Source organism: Hypomesus nipponensis, chromosome 2 (genome assembly GCF_054491055.1).
Source record: "Hypomesus nipponensis isolate SF chromosome 2, ASM5449105v1, whole genome shotgun sequence".
NCBI classification, from domain to species: domain Eukaryota; kingdom Metazoa; phylum Chordata; class Actinopteri; order Osmeriformes; family Osmeridae; genus Hypomesus; species Hypomesus nipponensis.
The window spans coordinates 3,977,501-3,993,240 of NC_140362.1; the positions used below are offsets into that span (position 1 = coordinate 3,977,501).

The following is a 15,740-nucleotide window of genomic DNA, read 5'->3' on the forward strand; positions in this document are numbered from 1 at the left end:
CATTAAAGCTCAAGTATCTATAATCGTGTCCTTGTTTATTGCTTAAACCCCATCTTCTCTCCTCCATCTGTAGGCCCCCACAACTATGCAGTACTTCTATCACCCGGGACCTGTTTGGCCTCAGTACAAGAAGAAGGGCCCTGTCTTCCTTACCACAGTGTGTGCACCTCCACCCCCACCACCAGTATTTGGCTACTATGTTTTGCCTCAGCCCTCCCCACAGTTCATCTTGCCCCATGCCGCCCTTCAGCCATGGGGTGCTGTTATGGGCTAAACCAAAACGTAAGACGGGGGTGTGAGAAGGGGTTAAACAACAGAATGTTTGAGCCGATCTTGCTTGTAGTTAATAATTATGAGTTGGCGGGTTTCTAGTTCAAGTTAGGCATAATGTTCTCATTAAGGTCATAAATGACTTGCTAGAGTAAATACAACTCAGAACTAGGCAATAGCTTTTTTACACTCTTGGCAAATAATATCTTATTTAGGAAAAAGGGACTTGTGATCTTACCTACAGTATAAAGGGTTTACCCGCAGGTTATGTCTTTGAGGTAACCTAATCTGTGCTGTAGTGTATAGATCTTTTTTTCTGATGTGTTCAAATACTTGGCTGACAAAATAGCAATGTTATATTACCCCGTGTAACTGTGATTATTAATCTGTGAATCTCATTTCAGTTAAAATTATTGTAAAGTCATTTTTGTTGTTTGATCTGCATTACAGACAGCATCTCAGGGAATCAGCAACAGACTGAATCAGCAATAGGCTGAATGAGCAATAGGCTGAATGCCAACCATGTCTGTAATACATTTGATCCTTGGATGTGATTCTCTTTAATCTTGTACCTCAGCCTCTCAATGCTGAAATTATAAATCCCGTGTATAGACGGTATAGCAATATGTAATTTTTGACACAAAATCCTTGTGTGTGTATTACATTAGTTTTGATATTTTAATCTAGTGTGGATTACTGTTGTCACCTGACTGATGATAACCTATATATTTTTATACTAAATAACGTTTAAGCTACAATGCTGCAGCCTTTTGCAATCAATTGCCACATTCATCTTGCATGTATAGTTCAAGTTTAGTTATTAATTGACTTATTTATTGGTCCATCATTGAATGGCACTCATGTATATACTGTTAATTCAATGTCATGCACAAACCTTTTGGGTAGGTCTTACCCTAAATGGTTTTCATGGTAATTTGCTTGCATGGACATATATAGCTTTAAATCGCTTTCTACACTGGAAAGGAGAACCCTGGACTTTAATACTGTTGGTAGTTTTCATACTAGAGACTATGTCCTTGTTGATATGTGCATATTTATTATTTAATTTACCTGTTTATTCTAAAACTGTGCTTTTTAAGTCACATTTTATACCTTGCACCTCAATTTTCATATAATAGTTGATTAAATCTGTCAAGAACTGACATAACATTTTGCTGTGTTTTTTATTCTTATATATGTCTCTTAACTACAAATATAGTTTTAGTCATTTAGCAGATGCTCTCATCCAGAGCAAATATACTGTACGATTTGAAGTGTGAAATAGAGAGATTACACTAGCTCAGAGCAGGAGCGTTGCTAGACGGGCACAGGCTCCTAATTACTGATATCACTTTTTTCATCTTCCAAGCTTGCTGCGTACAATAAGTGTGCAACATAATGCACTATGCTCTCTTGTTTAACCCACTATAACTACAGTTCGGGGGCTTAAGTTTGCAGCAGCTTTGTTAGGGACATTAATAGTTAATGTCAGTGAGCACATTTTTTGAGCTTCATGTAATATAATACGTTCCACTCATGTTGTTATTATGTTTGAGTCAAAATAAGATGATGGGTAGTCTAAATGAATGCGCTGACAAATAAAGTACATTTTTTAAACTCAAACTTGAGATTTTACTGGGGCACAGCAGATTGCATGTGCCCCAATAAAAAGGATCTAGCGACGCCCCTGGCTCAGAGTAAAGCAGTTCCGGCTGAGAGCGCTGATATGCTTTCGTAAGTAGGCTGGGACAGGATTTGTGTGGGGTTAGTGTGTCACATGGCCCAAGGTCCTGATGTGTCTTTCAGCACAGACCTAACAGGGGTGAGAGGCTGTGTGTGTGTGTGTGTGTGTGTGTGTGTGCGTGTGTGTGTCAGTGTGTCAGTGTGAGAATGCCATCTTTTACATAGTCCACACTGTCCTGTTGTAGAAATAAAGGTTTGTGGGGAGTGATAATGTTATAACTGTAATTGGGACGTGTTTTCCCAAGATTGTGTTGTGTACTTCAAAATACATTTCAGTCTTTTGTTTTGTTCACTAGAAACTTAATTTAGCCACTAGAGGTCTCCCTCTATCCATTTTTATGAGTAGGCTCACATGCTGTTAACAGTTTTTCCGAATCAGTTTTGCCTTCATGTTACAGACTAACATGTAGCAATGAAATTCTGCGAATTGCCAAAATTAAAAGTTGAGCAACCCCCCCCCCCCGATCAAAGAGTATGGGAGTTGAATCTGCGGCTGTGTCTACTACCGCGCACTTTAGAAGGACACTGCAATACAGTGCACTGCGAAACAGTGCACTTACATATTCAGTGCACTTCGTCGCTGATAAGTGCTGTCTGAATGAACACTGACGGAAGTGACGGACGCAAATCTGCTCGCGACACCCGCGAAACCTGCCAAAATGAACGCGCTTCTCCACCCCAAGTGGAAAAAGCTGCCGAAAGGACTCCTCCTCTTCCGCTACGCAGTGAAGATGGCATCCGTTTAGGGCGAGTAGTGTCCATCGTTGTACATTTTTTTTTGGACCGTTTGAAGTGCACCATCAGGGTACTTTCAGTGCACTAAATTCTGCTGGTTTTGTGAGTGAAGCGCCCTAAGCACTGAAAGTCAGTGCTCGAAGTGCACAAGTGCGCGGTAGTAGACACAGCCTGCGTGCGTGATGCTGTTTGTCTAGAAAACGCGGAGTGGAATTCTATTGCTATGGGTATTCTCCCTACTGATAAAGTGGAACGGATGTGATTGTGAAGCAATGGAAAGATCGCTGGACTAGTAGACCCTGACTCCAGCCACGGTTCTGCCCTGTGTCCATGCCTCGTCCCAAGGTTGTGCTGCCCAGCGCCCAGTCAACCAAGGTTGAGCCGCCCAGATGACAGAAGCTGTTCCTGCCGGAGTCTCGGCTGCTTGCCGCCAGTACCCAGTCCCGGTCCCGCCCTGTGTCCCAGCCTCGCCCCAAGTTTGTGGCACCCAGTGCCCAGTCAACCAAGCTTGAGCCGCCCAGCATCCAGACCACCGAGGCTGTCCATGCTGAGGAGTTCTGGCCGCACTCCCATGCGCCACCTTGTCCGGGCTCCCAGATGCCACCTTTTAATTGTTGCTGCTGATGGCCATTGTCACTGCAGTGGGCATTCAGTCTGAATTCTCTTAAACGGCGAGACACTGTATGCAGAGACAGATCCTTGTGCTGAGGACACACTGAAAGATTTCAACTCACACCATTGGCAATTTTAGACCCTTTTTAGGGCTGCTCAAGCCTACATTTCATCTCAGCACACCTAAAAATAGTAATAAAATACAAATTATTATTGTATCATTTGATGCTGGTAGTTCATGAAGAAAGGGACATCCTTAGTTTTTTCATTCATTCCATATTTTGCATAATAATACATAAATGTATTAATTGTCATACAGTGAAATTAGGGAGTTATAGCAAGGGGGTTTAGCACTTTTGCAAGGCACTGTATTCATGTCACATTCTCATTGGGGGCTGAGCACCCGTGAAGGTCTGATCCTTGAATCGCCCCTGCCTCACACCGAGGGAACATCTGATATAATAATCTGTAGAACCATTTAGATAATCGGGACATTACCTAGGATTGTTGGAATGGGGGAAATCGGCCCGATTATCCTATGGTGTGTCCCAAGCATTACCCTGTTCAGCACTGAACTGGCAAGCAATTCCAGCTGCATTGCTGAACAGATTCCCCAATAAGACTTTCCACATTATCCTGTGCTCTTGTGCATTGGTCTTATGTAAACGACCAGGCTTTTGGGGGGACTTGAATGAATTATTGTCTTTTGTAAAGCTGCAATATTGTAGAATCAGATTTGGAACGACCAGCTGATGTTGCAATGGCTGATAGGGTCATCCCTCTGGCCTTCATCTGGACAACCTGCTGTTGCATGTATTCAGTCACTTTGGAGCGGCATACACACAGTGAGGGAAACATTCTGTGATCCACCGTTGATTTTGTATATTTGCCCACTGACACAGAAATGATCCGTCTATAGTAATGGTAGATTTATTTGAACAGAAAACAAAAATCCAGAAAAACACATTTCAAAATTGTTATAAATTGATTTGCATTTTAATGAGTCAAAGAAGTATTTGACCCCTCTGCAAACCATGACTTACTTGGTGGCAAAACCCTTGTTTGAAATCACGCTCCGTCACAAGGTGTCGTTCGCCACTCGCTTAGTGTAATTGCTAATGTCTTTGCTAACCGCATTAATTCATTAACAAAATATAATTACTGAAGTTATCATCCAGCTTCCGATACAACCTCGATACAACCTAGTGTAGCCGCTAGGGACGTGTATTGTGCGAGGGATGACCAGAGGACCAATCAGAGTGAAGGGGCTGGGATGAGTTCTCATAAGTTCTCGGTGGAGGCACATGAAAGATTGTAAAAAATAATAAAAAGGGATTGTTTAAAATAAAATCGGAATGCTGATGTGAATAATGTACATCGCTGCACTTTACTCCGTTGGATTATAAAGAGGACACCTGTGAAATTTTGAACTTTGCAGAGTGCCCGGTTCTCTAGATAATCGTGGAACCTAATGTGGACACACTCAAACAAAGATTCCTGGCATATTAGAGAGAAGAGATGAATCCTAGCCATAGCACAGGGGTGTCAAACTCAATTTCACCAAGGGCCACACTGGGAAATGAGAATCTTACCAAGAGCCAGATACATACAAAAACAATATGGTCCACATCATGCTCAACTAATTCTAGTGTTATCCTTACTTCTGTAAGCCTTCACGGTAAAATCACGTCTCTTCGGCAGGGACAAAGTAAGACACGGGTTACAACGGTGAAAATGAATATTTCTTTAATTCAGTCTGCAACATAACAGCAACATTCCTCTCCCTTTACAAATCAACCCCCCAACCCTCTGGTCTCCCTTCTTTTACCAGGTGTGTGACCTGCCTTAAGGGACAGGAAAACCAAAATGAAAATACACAACAAACTAAATTAGGATCTATTAAACCGCAAACATTTAACATAGTTTTCGCAGGTGATCATAATCTAATCAAAACATAAAATACACCAATGTTTACGTGGGGTAGGACCCAAACGCAGGAGAGTAGCCAAGCATTGTATTAAAAAAGGTTTATTAATCAGAACTGGAAAACAGACAAGGTACTCAAAGCAACATAGGGACAGACAAAGACTGGACACAAATACACAGAACCAAACAAGACACTGGTGGACATGATGAGACAAACAAGAACTGAAACCACTCAATGAGACACAGGTGAAGACAATGAGAGACACAGGGAAACACTAGGGCAGGGCAAAACTAAAAACGGGGGCACGGCTGTGGCCGTGACAATAGGTAGGCTATCCATTTCACAGAAATGAGTTAAGTTTCTTTTCCCCGCAATAAACCACTCCCAGAAAACACCTTTAAAAGATCCCAGTCGGGTTGAGTTGAACTGGATCAGTCGGACATAAATCAACCAATTTGCGCCACAATGCGTTTTGTCGTACTTTTCGTTGGATATGCTCTGTTTTCCACAGGTAAGTCTCAAATACACTATAGCCTATCCTAGACTGTTTGCATAGTTTCAGCTAAAAAATATTAAGCTACCTATGGCTGCTGATTAATATCCTAAGGTTTTGGTTATGTGATTTCCAAATGAAAGTAGCCTAATCCAATTAGAATCATTGATGCAAGCCTTCTGTTTTGTATTCTCATTATAGCAGACATATTGTCAATGTATTTGCAGTTGCTAATAACCGAAATAACCTGTTCTGATACACCCATATTTTAGCCTTCACACTCACCTGTCACGAGTGCGTACCCGGGGCATCAGGATCATGCGTGGACACCCAGAAGACATGTCCCAGTTCCACTCAATGTGCAGCAATGAGGGTCACATCTTACATGGGTCAGATAATTTACTGCAAAACTAATTTTATTTTTATCATGATGTACTGTATATTGGCTTTATCACGATACAGGTTATTGGCTGAATTCTTTTCATTACAGACATAATGAATTCCAGTTTTGAATGACTGTAATTATCTTCCATAACTATCAAGGAGGGTCAAAAATCTCAGATATGACCATGAAGAGCTGTGCTGCGCCTGCTGAGTGCCTGACAGGGTCAATGAACTTTGGAATCTCAAGGACATTGCAAAATAGCAAGTGCTGCACCACGGACCTCTGCAACTCTCAGAATGTACCAGGTTAGTCTTTCCATGTAAACATTTTTTACATACGTAAAATCTATATTTGTAATAATAACTAGAGAGGGTACAATTTCTGGGGAAATTGTAGGGTGTGCTTGCGTCGGTTGCAGGTGGGTCCGTTTTCCCATCTAGTGATATTTTCAAGCATTTAGCCTACTGATATAGGCTCTGTGCACAATAGTACTGACGAACTTCCGCTGTAGCCAAAATTCGGGCTATCGGGCTATATTAAGCTATCATGTTTCAAAGAAAAACGATTATGGATAGAGAGGGGCAGAAATACAAATGATAATACATAAAAACCGACAGTAAGCGTTTCAAATAAGGAAAAACATGCTTCTATACTACACTAAAATGAACACATCGCTAACCAGCTTAGACGCTAGCCGACCGGAACACCACATTATACTACTTACGCTCATAGTTGTGCAGATAACTGGATATGTACAGTTTGAATCCCTTGTCCCGCTTGCTTGTTGGAGCAGGGGAAAAAGCATTTACGATGCGATGGACTGACGCTTATTTAAGGCAGGTCTTGGAGACATCTACTGAAGCTGAGCATTTTGGAAACTCAGGTGATGGTCTCCAGTAAACCGGAAACTGATTTCCCGAATTTTGGCTACAGCGGAAGTTCGTCAGTACGATCGTGCACAGAGCATAATTCATTAAGAACACCCTTTGAAACAAGAAACCCCCTTTGAAACAAGCTACTGTAACAACGTTGTCACTGGCAGTATTTCAGATGGAATTGCGATTCAAATAGTACCGTCTGCTAACTGAAAATAAGCCCCCCAAAACGTAAATAAGTTCGGTATAAATTTAGGGGGACATGGCTAATTAAAAAGCAGTTTGCTAGAGGCAAGCTAGCTGCTGTTGCTATCCACACTTCACTGATTGTTTGAAAGCGCCGGAAATGAGAACGTTTCTTTTGTAATGGATAATGTACAGAACGCCGGTCATTATTGGGAAAATAAGCCCCTTCAGGGCGAAACAAAACGCCTTCGCTGCGTGTCGAAGTGCTGTTCGCCCTGTCGGGGCTTATTTTCCCAATAATGACCGGCGTTCTATACATTATCCCGCTTATTACACGGCTACTTGCGAACAAAAATAACTTGACACAGTGTGTCTTTTTTTACAATGTATTTGTTACCATTCGTATTGTCGATCAGCAAAGAAATAGTTCGCCAAAGACGTTGAACTTCATAGACTTTGAACGTTCTTTGTTTCAAATCAGCTGACGTCGCTAAGCAACAGTATGCTGGGGTTGAAAAGTTACCGGACTACTTGCGGAGTGCTACGAAAGACGTGAATCTGAGGCAAAAAGGCCACTTCCATTGACAGCTGTCAAATATGCATAGCAACGGTCAAATATGAGAAAATTGTTCACCGCAGAACGTTGGGAAGCACCATTCAAGTGATTGGAGCATTGTACTGTATTAAGAACAGCCATGTAATAAGACATAATAAAGTTTAGCCATAGCTGTGGCATTGAAGACAGTACTGTAGCCTGCTACTACTACACACTGCCAGTGGGCGAGCCAAGTCTGTGACTTTAAGGCTAACGTCAAAACAAGATGTTCTGTTCGGTCTCACTCAAATTCAAAGTTTTACACAAATAACAAAAATATGCTGACCCGCTGGCTGTCTTCGCAATCGCCATATCTTTAAAAACACTGCTGTCCATTTGGATGGAGAATTGACCCTGGTACGAAATTAAGAAAATACTCACCAGGCGCAGATCGACAACACTGTTGTTGCTGCCGCAATTACGGGGCTCTCACGTAGCAAACAAATCAGTTTTTACAGCAACCTACATTAAAATCTCACCACCTGGCTGTTATCACAAGTCATATCGTCATAACATTTCCCTCTTTCTGTTTTTTTGTGTAAAATTGAACTATAAAATTGGCTACAAAAATACTACTATGACGTTGTCTAGCAAGTAGCATGGCTGCCGCCTAAAAGACTAGGCGGTCTCACGGACGACCTGCTGCACTCGCTCAAATTTCAAAGACTTTGACGACCTAAATCAAACATCCGATATTTCAGTTCCACTCGAAATCACTTTCTCAACAAAGTCAAATGGGTGGGATTTTTCACTCATAATCCAAGCTCCAATTTGTGTGCTAGAACGTCTCCTCTATCACGTTGTATCCATGCGTCGTTGCTGAAGTGTGGTGACGTTGCTAGCTCAGATTACCCTTCATCGACTAAAGGCACTTTGTCGCCACAAAAACATTGTAACCTCCTAAACTGTGCAACAGAACGTAAATCCGAATAGAAGCAATGCAATCGCTACCAAGACGAAACTTTTGACACCACCGTTGTCTATGTAGTTCAAATATTGACTGAGCCTTAGGGAGCGCGAAAATAAACAATAATAATATATATGTGAGATTACAATGGTTTGTGCTAGCCGAAGGCAAGCACACCCCAATTAGGCTATATGATTTATTATAATTAGCAGGCATGCAAACAGGTCAGGGGTAAAAAAGTTGAGAAGGATACAGCAAACCCGGCCCTTGCACATTTGATGTTCCAGGCGAGCTTCACGCTTGCCCCCCCCCCCCCATATGTTTTAATATTTAATATAGATTTTGCACAAAAACGGTATTGCAAATGCTATTTTGCCCTGCAAAACTGCATTTCATTCAAATAAACACAACAGCGATTGCAACAGTGAAAATTCCTGAGAAAATGTCAAGTCTGTGCTGAACTACGCTACGGCCACGCTCCCTTGTTCAACGGTGCACACGCGGTGCACGGTCACATTCACTCCCTCATTGCCTGCAAATAATGTTTAAGTCTTCTGTTCTGTTGATGGCTGTCAAACAACAATTCATTTTTTTTTTTTTTACGGAGAATCATTGACCCTATAGAGGGTTTTCACAACGCGTCATCAGACCGGAAGTCGCCATATTGGAGGCACTCCGCATCACAACAAAGCACAGGCACTGAAGTATATACCGAACGTCGTCAAGGAAAATGGTTAATTATTGCCGTGTTTCAGGTTGTACCAATAGGACAGATCGAGAAAAACATTTGGAATATTATCGACTTCCAAAAGTTATTTAAAAACCAAGGAGAGGAATGTCAGAGATTATCAAAGTAAAGCAGGCGCTTGTGGTTGGCAATGCTCAACCAAGATCTACCAGGGAAAAAACACAATTGAGAGTCACTTGGCTACACCTTGAGTATTGCAATGATATCATACAGTTGAGGTTAGGTTGGTTAAAGACGTTATCGCATTATTTACTTTGGCCTTCACAACACAACGGTTGTTGATAACTTGGTACTGCGTCTCCCTCACCCATCCACACACCATCTGGTTATAGGCCTCCAAACCTTTGTAGGATTTAAGGTCTTCCGCTATGTATGGGCTCGGCGAGAAAACCTGGTTGTTGACTATATCGGGATATGCAACGGAAGGAAGAATCACCGGGTCGTCGCGGATCCAAGAAGAGGGAGCTAACTCGTAGGGATCTTCGGGATTTTCGGTTGTTTGGACATGGCTACATTCACTCAAAGTATCCAAAGCGCACAATACTCCATTGTCCTCTGTTCAGTTTTTTACAATTGAGTGTCTCCACAATGGCCGCGCATCCGGGTTACCGCCCAGGGCTGCGTTTCCCGATAACGATGGATCGTAGCAACGACCGAGCAAAAAACTAAACCATCAATATTTCTTACCTGCGTTTCCCAAATATGCTCGTAAGGAATAGGGTAATCTATGCGCTCCAAAGAGTTACAGTAATTATAATTTAACAACATGACTAGCCAGCTATCGAACAATGTCATTGTCCCCAAATAAAATCTAGATAAAAATAAATAATCGGCCATGTCAAGAGTTGGCCGCAGCCTGTCTGAAGTACATTGACTAATATATAGCAAATGGGATGTGAGATGAGCGGTTACATTACACTGACACAGTACATTCGGAAAGGTAAAATTTTCAAATAGGTTAAAATAAATATTGAAGTCACTCGTAAATTACAAGTTAGCTTCTTGTTAAAGTCTTTCAAAGTTGTAAATAGAGGCTTTGACTCTGTCACTGTTGTTATGGTTACTTATTTCAGCCACATTGTACAGGCTCATATACTATATTGCCAGCGGAATAATTTAGAACGGTGAAAAGACAGTTTTGCTGCAATGACGCAGTAGTTCTCGTTATTGTTATCACCCGATAATGGACACTCCTGCAGCCAATCAGAATCAAGTATTCACCCAGACCATGGTATAATAATCCGTATCAGACATCAGAAAAACATAAATCGGCGCCTATGTCTAGCCTGTGGTAACTTCAGTGCTTCTTTTTTTCTGCTCCACAGAATCCAGCGGTAGTACCCCAAATGGGAAACAGTGCTTCACATGCAACGGCCAGGATTGCCTCACCACTCTAAACTGCCTGGGGGACGAGAATAGCTGTATCTCCACTATAGGTAATGTTTCACATGACTGGTTCTCTTTTATTCCCAAAGATGTCAAATCCCACTCATGACAGTGCTTGTTGTTCTATATCTCAAATGACTTTCAGAAAAATGCACCTTTGTCTGTGCACAGCACAGGTGTGACGGTAAACCGAGGGAATAACAGTGCTTCTTCTTGTGCTTGTAGCTGATGTCTCAGGCCAGAAGGTTTCCTTGAAGGGATGTGCCAGCAAGAGTATGTGTGCAGGGTCCATGTCCGCTGAACTGCCAGGCATGAGCGTCAATCTGGACTGCTGTGAAGGCAACCTGTGCAACGACGCACGGAGCCTCACCGTGAGCCTGCTGTTCCTGGTGGCCCCCCTGCTGTCTGTCTCCCTCTTCCACTGAGAAGCACAGTCCAAGGATGATTCACCTCATCCAACCATCTTTCTCTGCAGCTTTCCTCTGTGCTCACAAAACCGTTTGTTTTGGCCTTTCACTTAATGTGGCGTTTAGGGGATATTTCTTGGTGTTTTACAGAATTCGATCTGTTCACGTCGTGTGATCCACACTCATCTTTGGAATCCACAACACACCCCAACCTAAGAAGCTTAGGTGTTGTTTTTGATTCAGCTATGTTCTTGGGGCATCATTCTAAACAATTAGTTAGAAACTGTTTCTTCCAACTGAGGAATATTTCCAAATTAAGAACACTAGCGTCAAAGGGTGAATTGGAGATGGTAATTCATGCTTTTATTTCCTCTTGTTTAGATTATTGTAATACATTTACATTAGTTAGTCATTTAGCAGACACTCTTATCCAGAGCGACTTACAGTAAGTACAGGGACATTCTCCCCGAGGCAAGTAGGGTGAAGTGCCTTGCCCAAGGACACAACGTCATGTGCACCGGCCAGGAATCGAAGTCACTGGTTACCAGTCCAGTATAGAATTTAAAATATTGATCCTTACCTTTAGCGCTCTGCATGGTCCCTGCACCTCGGATTTGATACAGCTTCATACCCCCACTAGTCATCTGAGGTCATAAGGGCAGAAGCTACTAGTGGTTCCCTGTACTAATTTTAAAACTAGAGGGGATCGATCATTCCAAGCTATAGTTTCTAGGCTGTGGAATGTCTGGCCTCCCTTTCTACGGTGTGTGACTTCTGTCAACACTTAAAAAGCAATTGAAGTTAGTTGAGGGTTTTTTATGGTTGTTTGTCATGTTTTCTATTTAAAATGTTCTTGTATCTTAATTTGTGGTGTTGTATTGCATTTTGTTGTGAAGCACTTTGTGATTTTTATCTGAGGTGCTATACAAATACATTTTACTTATTAACTCCTCCCCCCCCCCTTCCCCCAAAACCAGACTACACTTAAAGTGTTCTATACTGAGGCAATCTGAACACGCTATGCACTGTCCCTAAATCTTAAATGTGTGACTATTGAGTCGTTTAATAAGGACAATGACAATATATTTTTTTATCATACACATCCATTTTTGCTGGGGTTACGGACCCAAATCTTTTGAGTGTAGCCCAGGGGCATCGTTAGACCCTTTTTACTGGGACGCGTGCCCCAGTATAAATCTGCTGTGCCCCAGTAAAATCAAAAGTTTGAGTTTTAACAATTTACTTTATTAGTCAGTGCATTCATTTAGATTGATAATCCCAAAAATAAAAATAAACGCAGTATCCCAATCAACGCTTGTAAAATCAAGTAGTTTAACCAAAAACACAAACTGATGCCTGCAGAATTCCATGTCACCGCCCTCTTCTGAGCTTGCAAATTTGCCGCTGCAACACATACACAGAAGTCCAGGTATTGGACTCGGACACAAGTAAGATTTGAGGTAGGCTAAGAAAACATTACAAAACGAAAGAAAGTTTAAAAATGATAGGCCTACCGATCTGCCCGTCTGTGTTTTAAGATCACCGTCTGGCTCTTCTGTGTTCACACTAGAGGGGTGAATCTTCACTGATCTCGCGATTCGGTTTGATTATGATTATCATGTCAGCGATTCGATATCTCAATGCATCACGATGCGTCAAACATTTTTATATTAAAGCCGTATAGGATATTTGACTTGACAGAATGCATTAAGATACTGTATTGTTCAATATTATAACGTTTTCTATATTACTTAATATGGTTATGTTTTCATCCAAACATACTAAGATATACTAAGATATATCCATGAAGTAGTAAGATATAAACAATCTTTTTTTATTCAACAGTCTGAACACAGCAGACAGCATTATTAGCTAGCACTGTTGAAAACGGAGTGCATCAATCCTCTGAGTCACTGGCCCAGTTTGCATTTTCCGCGGCAGGTGTTGTTGCTGGCAACTCAGGATGGAAACGGCTAACGTGATTCCTAAAGTTGGTAGTGTTCCCTACGTATTTAATTTAGGTGTGACAGGCTTTGCATATCTCATGCGATTTATCCAGTTCATGCTCCCCAGTCTGTTGGTAAAATCAAATGAAGTTCCATATCTCAGCTTTTAAAACGCATGAAGCGTTTTTAAGGACGATATCACAACCACCCTCAGCCATGGGCGTATCTAGCCCTATTTTGGGGGTCTGGAGCCCCCCCAAAAGTTTAATTAGCCCCCCATATATATATATATATATATATATATATATATATATATATATATATATATATATATATATATATATATATATATATATATATATATATATATATATATATTCTAAACTAGTTCATCTTTCTTCCTTAAACCCACAGAACTCTATTTAAAAGGATATTTTCAAACATTTCTTCTGGGGAAACATGCCCCCAGACCCCCCTAGTTTTGCTGGGTCTCAGGAAAAATAAAAGGTTTTATCTAGGGGCTTATCCCCCCCAAAAGTGGGAACCTAGATTTGCCCCTGCCCTCAGCCATTTTGCAGTGGCATGTATGCGAATCCTGACAAAATATATCATGTAAATGAGACCCAGATGAGACTAGCCTATCATAGGTCTAGCTGAAACGGGTTAGGCTACTGAGAATGTTATTTTTCATTTGAATATTTATGCCGTGGCTGGAAATTAACGAGCGAAATAGTAAAAAGGTGCCATAAATTGGGATGCCCAAAAATAAATCATTATTTATTTCTAAGAAGTCCAGTACAGATTATGTAGGCCTAGTACAGCTCCATAAAACCTAAACCAATTACTTAATTTTTTTTTTTTTTTGAGGGGGGAGGCGTTCAGTGCCCCTACCAAAGCTGCGACCAAAACTACGCCCTTCAGTCCAACAGCACTTACAATACAACACGTGGAAACAATGAACACGTAAACTTGGGGAGAAGCTACTGCGATGCTTGAAAGCCAGGCAAAGTCCAGAGGCTATATATGCCTACAGGCTGCAACTGAATCCACGATTCAAAATGATCGCCAGTTAAAGCTAAGGATGCAGTTAAATATGTCACTGCAGAGTGTGCAAAGCTAATTAAGACAACAGCACCAGCTCCCACGCCACCTCCACCAGCTCCCACGCCACCTCCACCAGCTCCCACGCCACCTCCACCAGCTCCCACGCAATGTTCACAAGCTCCCACGCAATGTTCACAAGCTCCCACGCCTGGCACCAGCCATTAGAGACAAGATGGACCAACAACATCAGAGGTGTTATTCTTGGATATGTATTTGTATCTTTAACTTTCCTTGGAAATGATTTACACTAATGATTTATTTCCTAAACAGGGACACCAGGGGAGTGTCAACGAAAACAACTTGTGTTCACTCCTTGACAACCGAGTGAGTGACACGAGGAGGTGCAGACCGTTACTGCTAGTGCTACCATTGAGGTACAAGGGTACCTGGCAGATGCCTACCTGGCAAGATTGGAAGACCAGGTGGTGTACTGGGCCAAACATTTAGGGGTATTCTCTCATCTTTATGGACTGGCATTTTTTTTAAGGCTGGCCAGGTGGTTGACAAAAAACGGGATTGCCTGAGCCCAGGAAATTTGGAAAAAAATACTGTTTCAGAATAAAACACCTGTAGATGTACCTTCTCCTTCACGTCTTATTGCACAAGCACTACTGACACATCCACCCGAAATCCATGTACTGCACTAACCCTAAGAAGATATATTTTTGGCCTTTTTTGGACAAAGACAGGATGTGTAAGAAAGACAGGGGGGAAAAGCTGAGCTTGAGCTGAAATCTAATCAGGCCTGCTGTGTGCGGGTGACTGAAACCTTTTAGGAACACTTTCAAGACAAAAATGCTTTGTCCTAAGACTTTTCTTTCCAGTGTTATCAGAGGAGTTGACTGCATTTTTGTTGGAAACTTTCAAGATGTATAAATACACATGTATATATGAATATGTAACAACTTAACATTGAGTTTGTCTGAAACAGTTCCAAAATCATGATTTGACCCGATGGTATCGGTAAACAAAAGCTATAACTCCCGTATTCGGTACCAAGCCATCTGCTTTGCAGGGCGGAAATAATTCCGTTCAACCAGAATGACCCATACGATTTAGTTGAGGAATTAGCAATAAGACTTGTGTATGACAGTCATAGCTGCCATCAGATGTCACTGTTGAGTAAAAGTTTACAGCGTTTCAAAGGCCCCAACTCGAATGTTTCAATTGTCTTAGTGTTTCGGAACGCCTTGGATTGCCTATCCCCTAGTTAAGAACTAGGGGATAGGCACTGCCTGGGCAGTGACAGGTGAACCCTGTCACTGTCAAGTGCAACACAAGAGGTAGTTAGGAGAGAACCGTAGATTGTAGACGTCTCTGGTACACAGGAGCAGAGGCGGATTAGTAATACTGTATGCAATGCAAGGCAACTACTGTTAAAGTAGCAACGTTCAAAGGTCACATGATATGCTGTTTTTGGA

The 15,740-nt window shown here is 41.8% G+C and overlaps 2 protein-coding genes across 5 annotated transcripts in view; both read left to right on the forward strand.

Annotated features, from left to right (window-relative positions):
* Window positions 1-1,438, forward strand: part of LOC146300436 (maternal B9.15 protein) — a 7,772-nt gene extending 6,334 nt beyond the window's left edge. For all 4 annotated transcript variants that reach the window (XM_084702406.1, XM_084702407.1, XM_084702404.1 and 1 more), the window contains exon 5: window positions 74-1,438. In XM_084702406.1, the coding sequence (XP_084558532.1) occupies window positions 74-274 (201 nt within the window). In that variant the 3' untranslated portion in view covers window positions 275-1,438. The remainder of the gene's footprint in view (window positions 1-73) is intronic.
* A 3,704-nt stretch (window positions 1,439-5,142) lies between these two features.
* On the forward strand, window positions 5,143-12,639 carry LOC146300437 (phospholipase A2 inhibitor and Ly6/PLAUR domain-containing protein-like). Its single transcript, XM_084702578.1, has 5 exons — window positions 5,143-5,798; window positions 6,053-6,169; window positions 6,324-6,470; window positions 10,802-10,912; window positions 11,088-12,639. The coding sequence occupies exons 1-5, from the start codon at window positions 5,753-5,755 to the stop codon at window positions 11,285-11,287; spliced, it is 621 nt and encodes a 206-aa protein (XP_084558704.1). The 5' UTR covers window positions 5,143-5,752; the 3' UTR covers window positions 11,288-12,639.
* The last annotated feature ends 3,101 nt before the right edge of the window (window positions 12,640-15,740 follow it).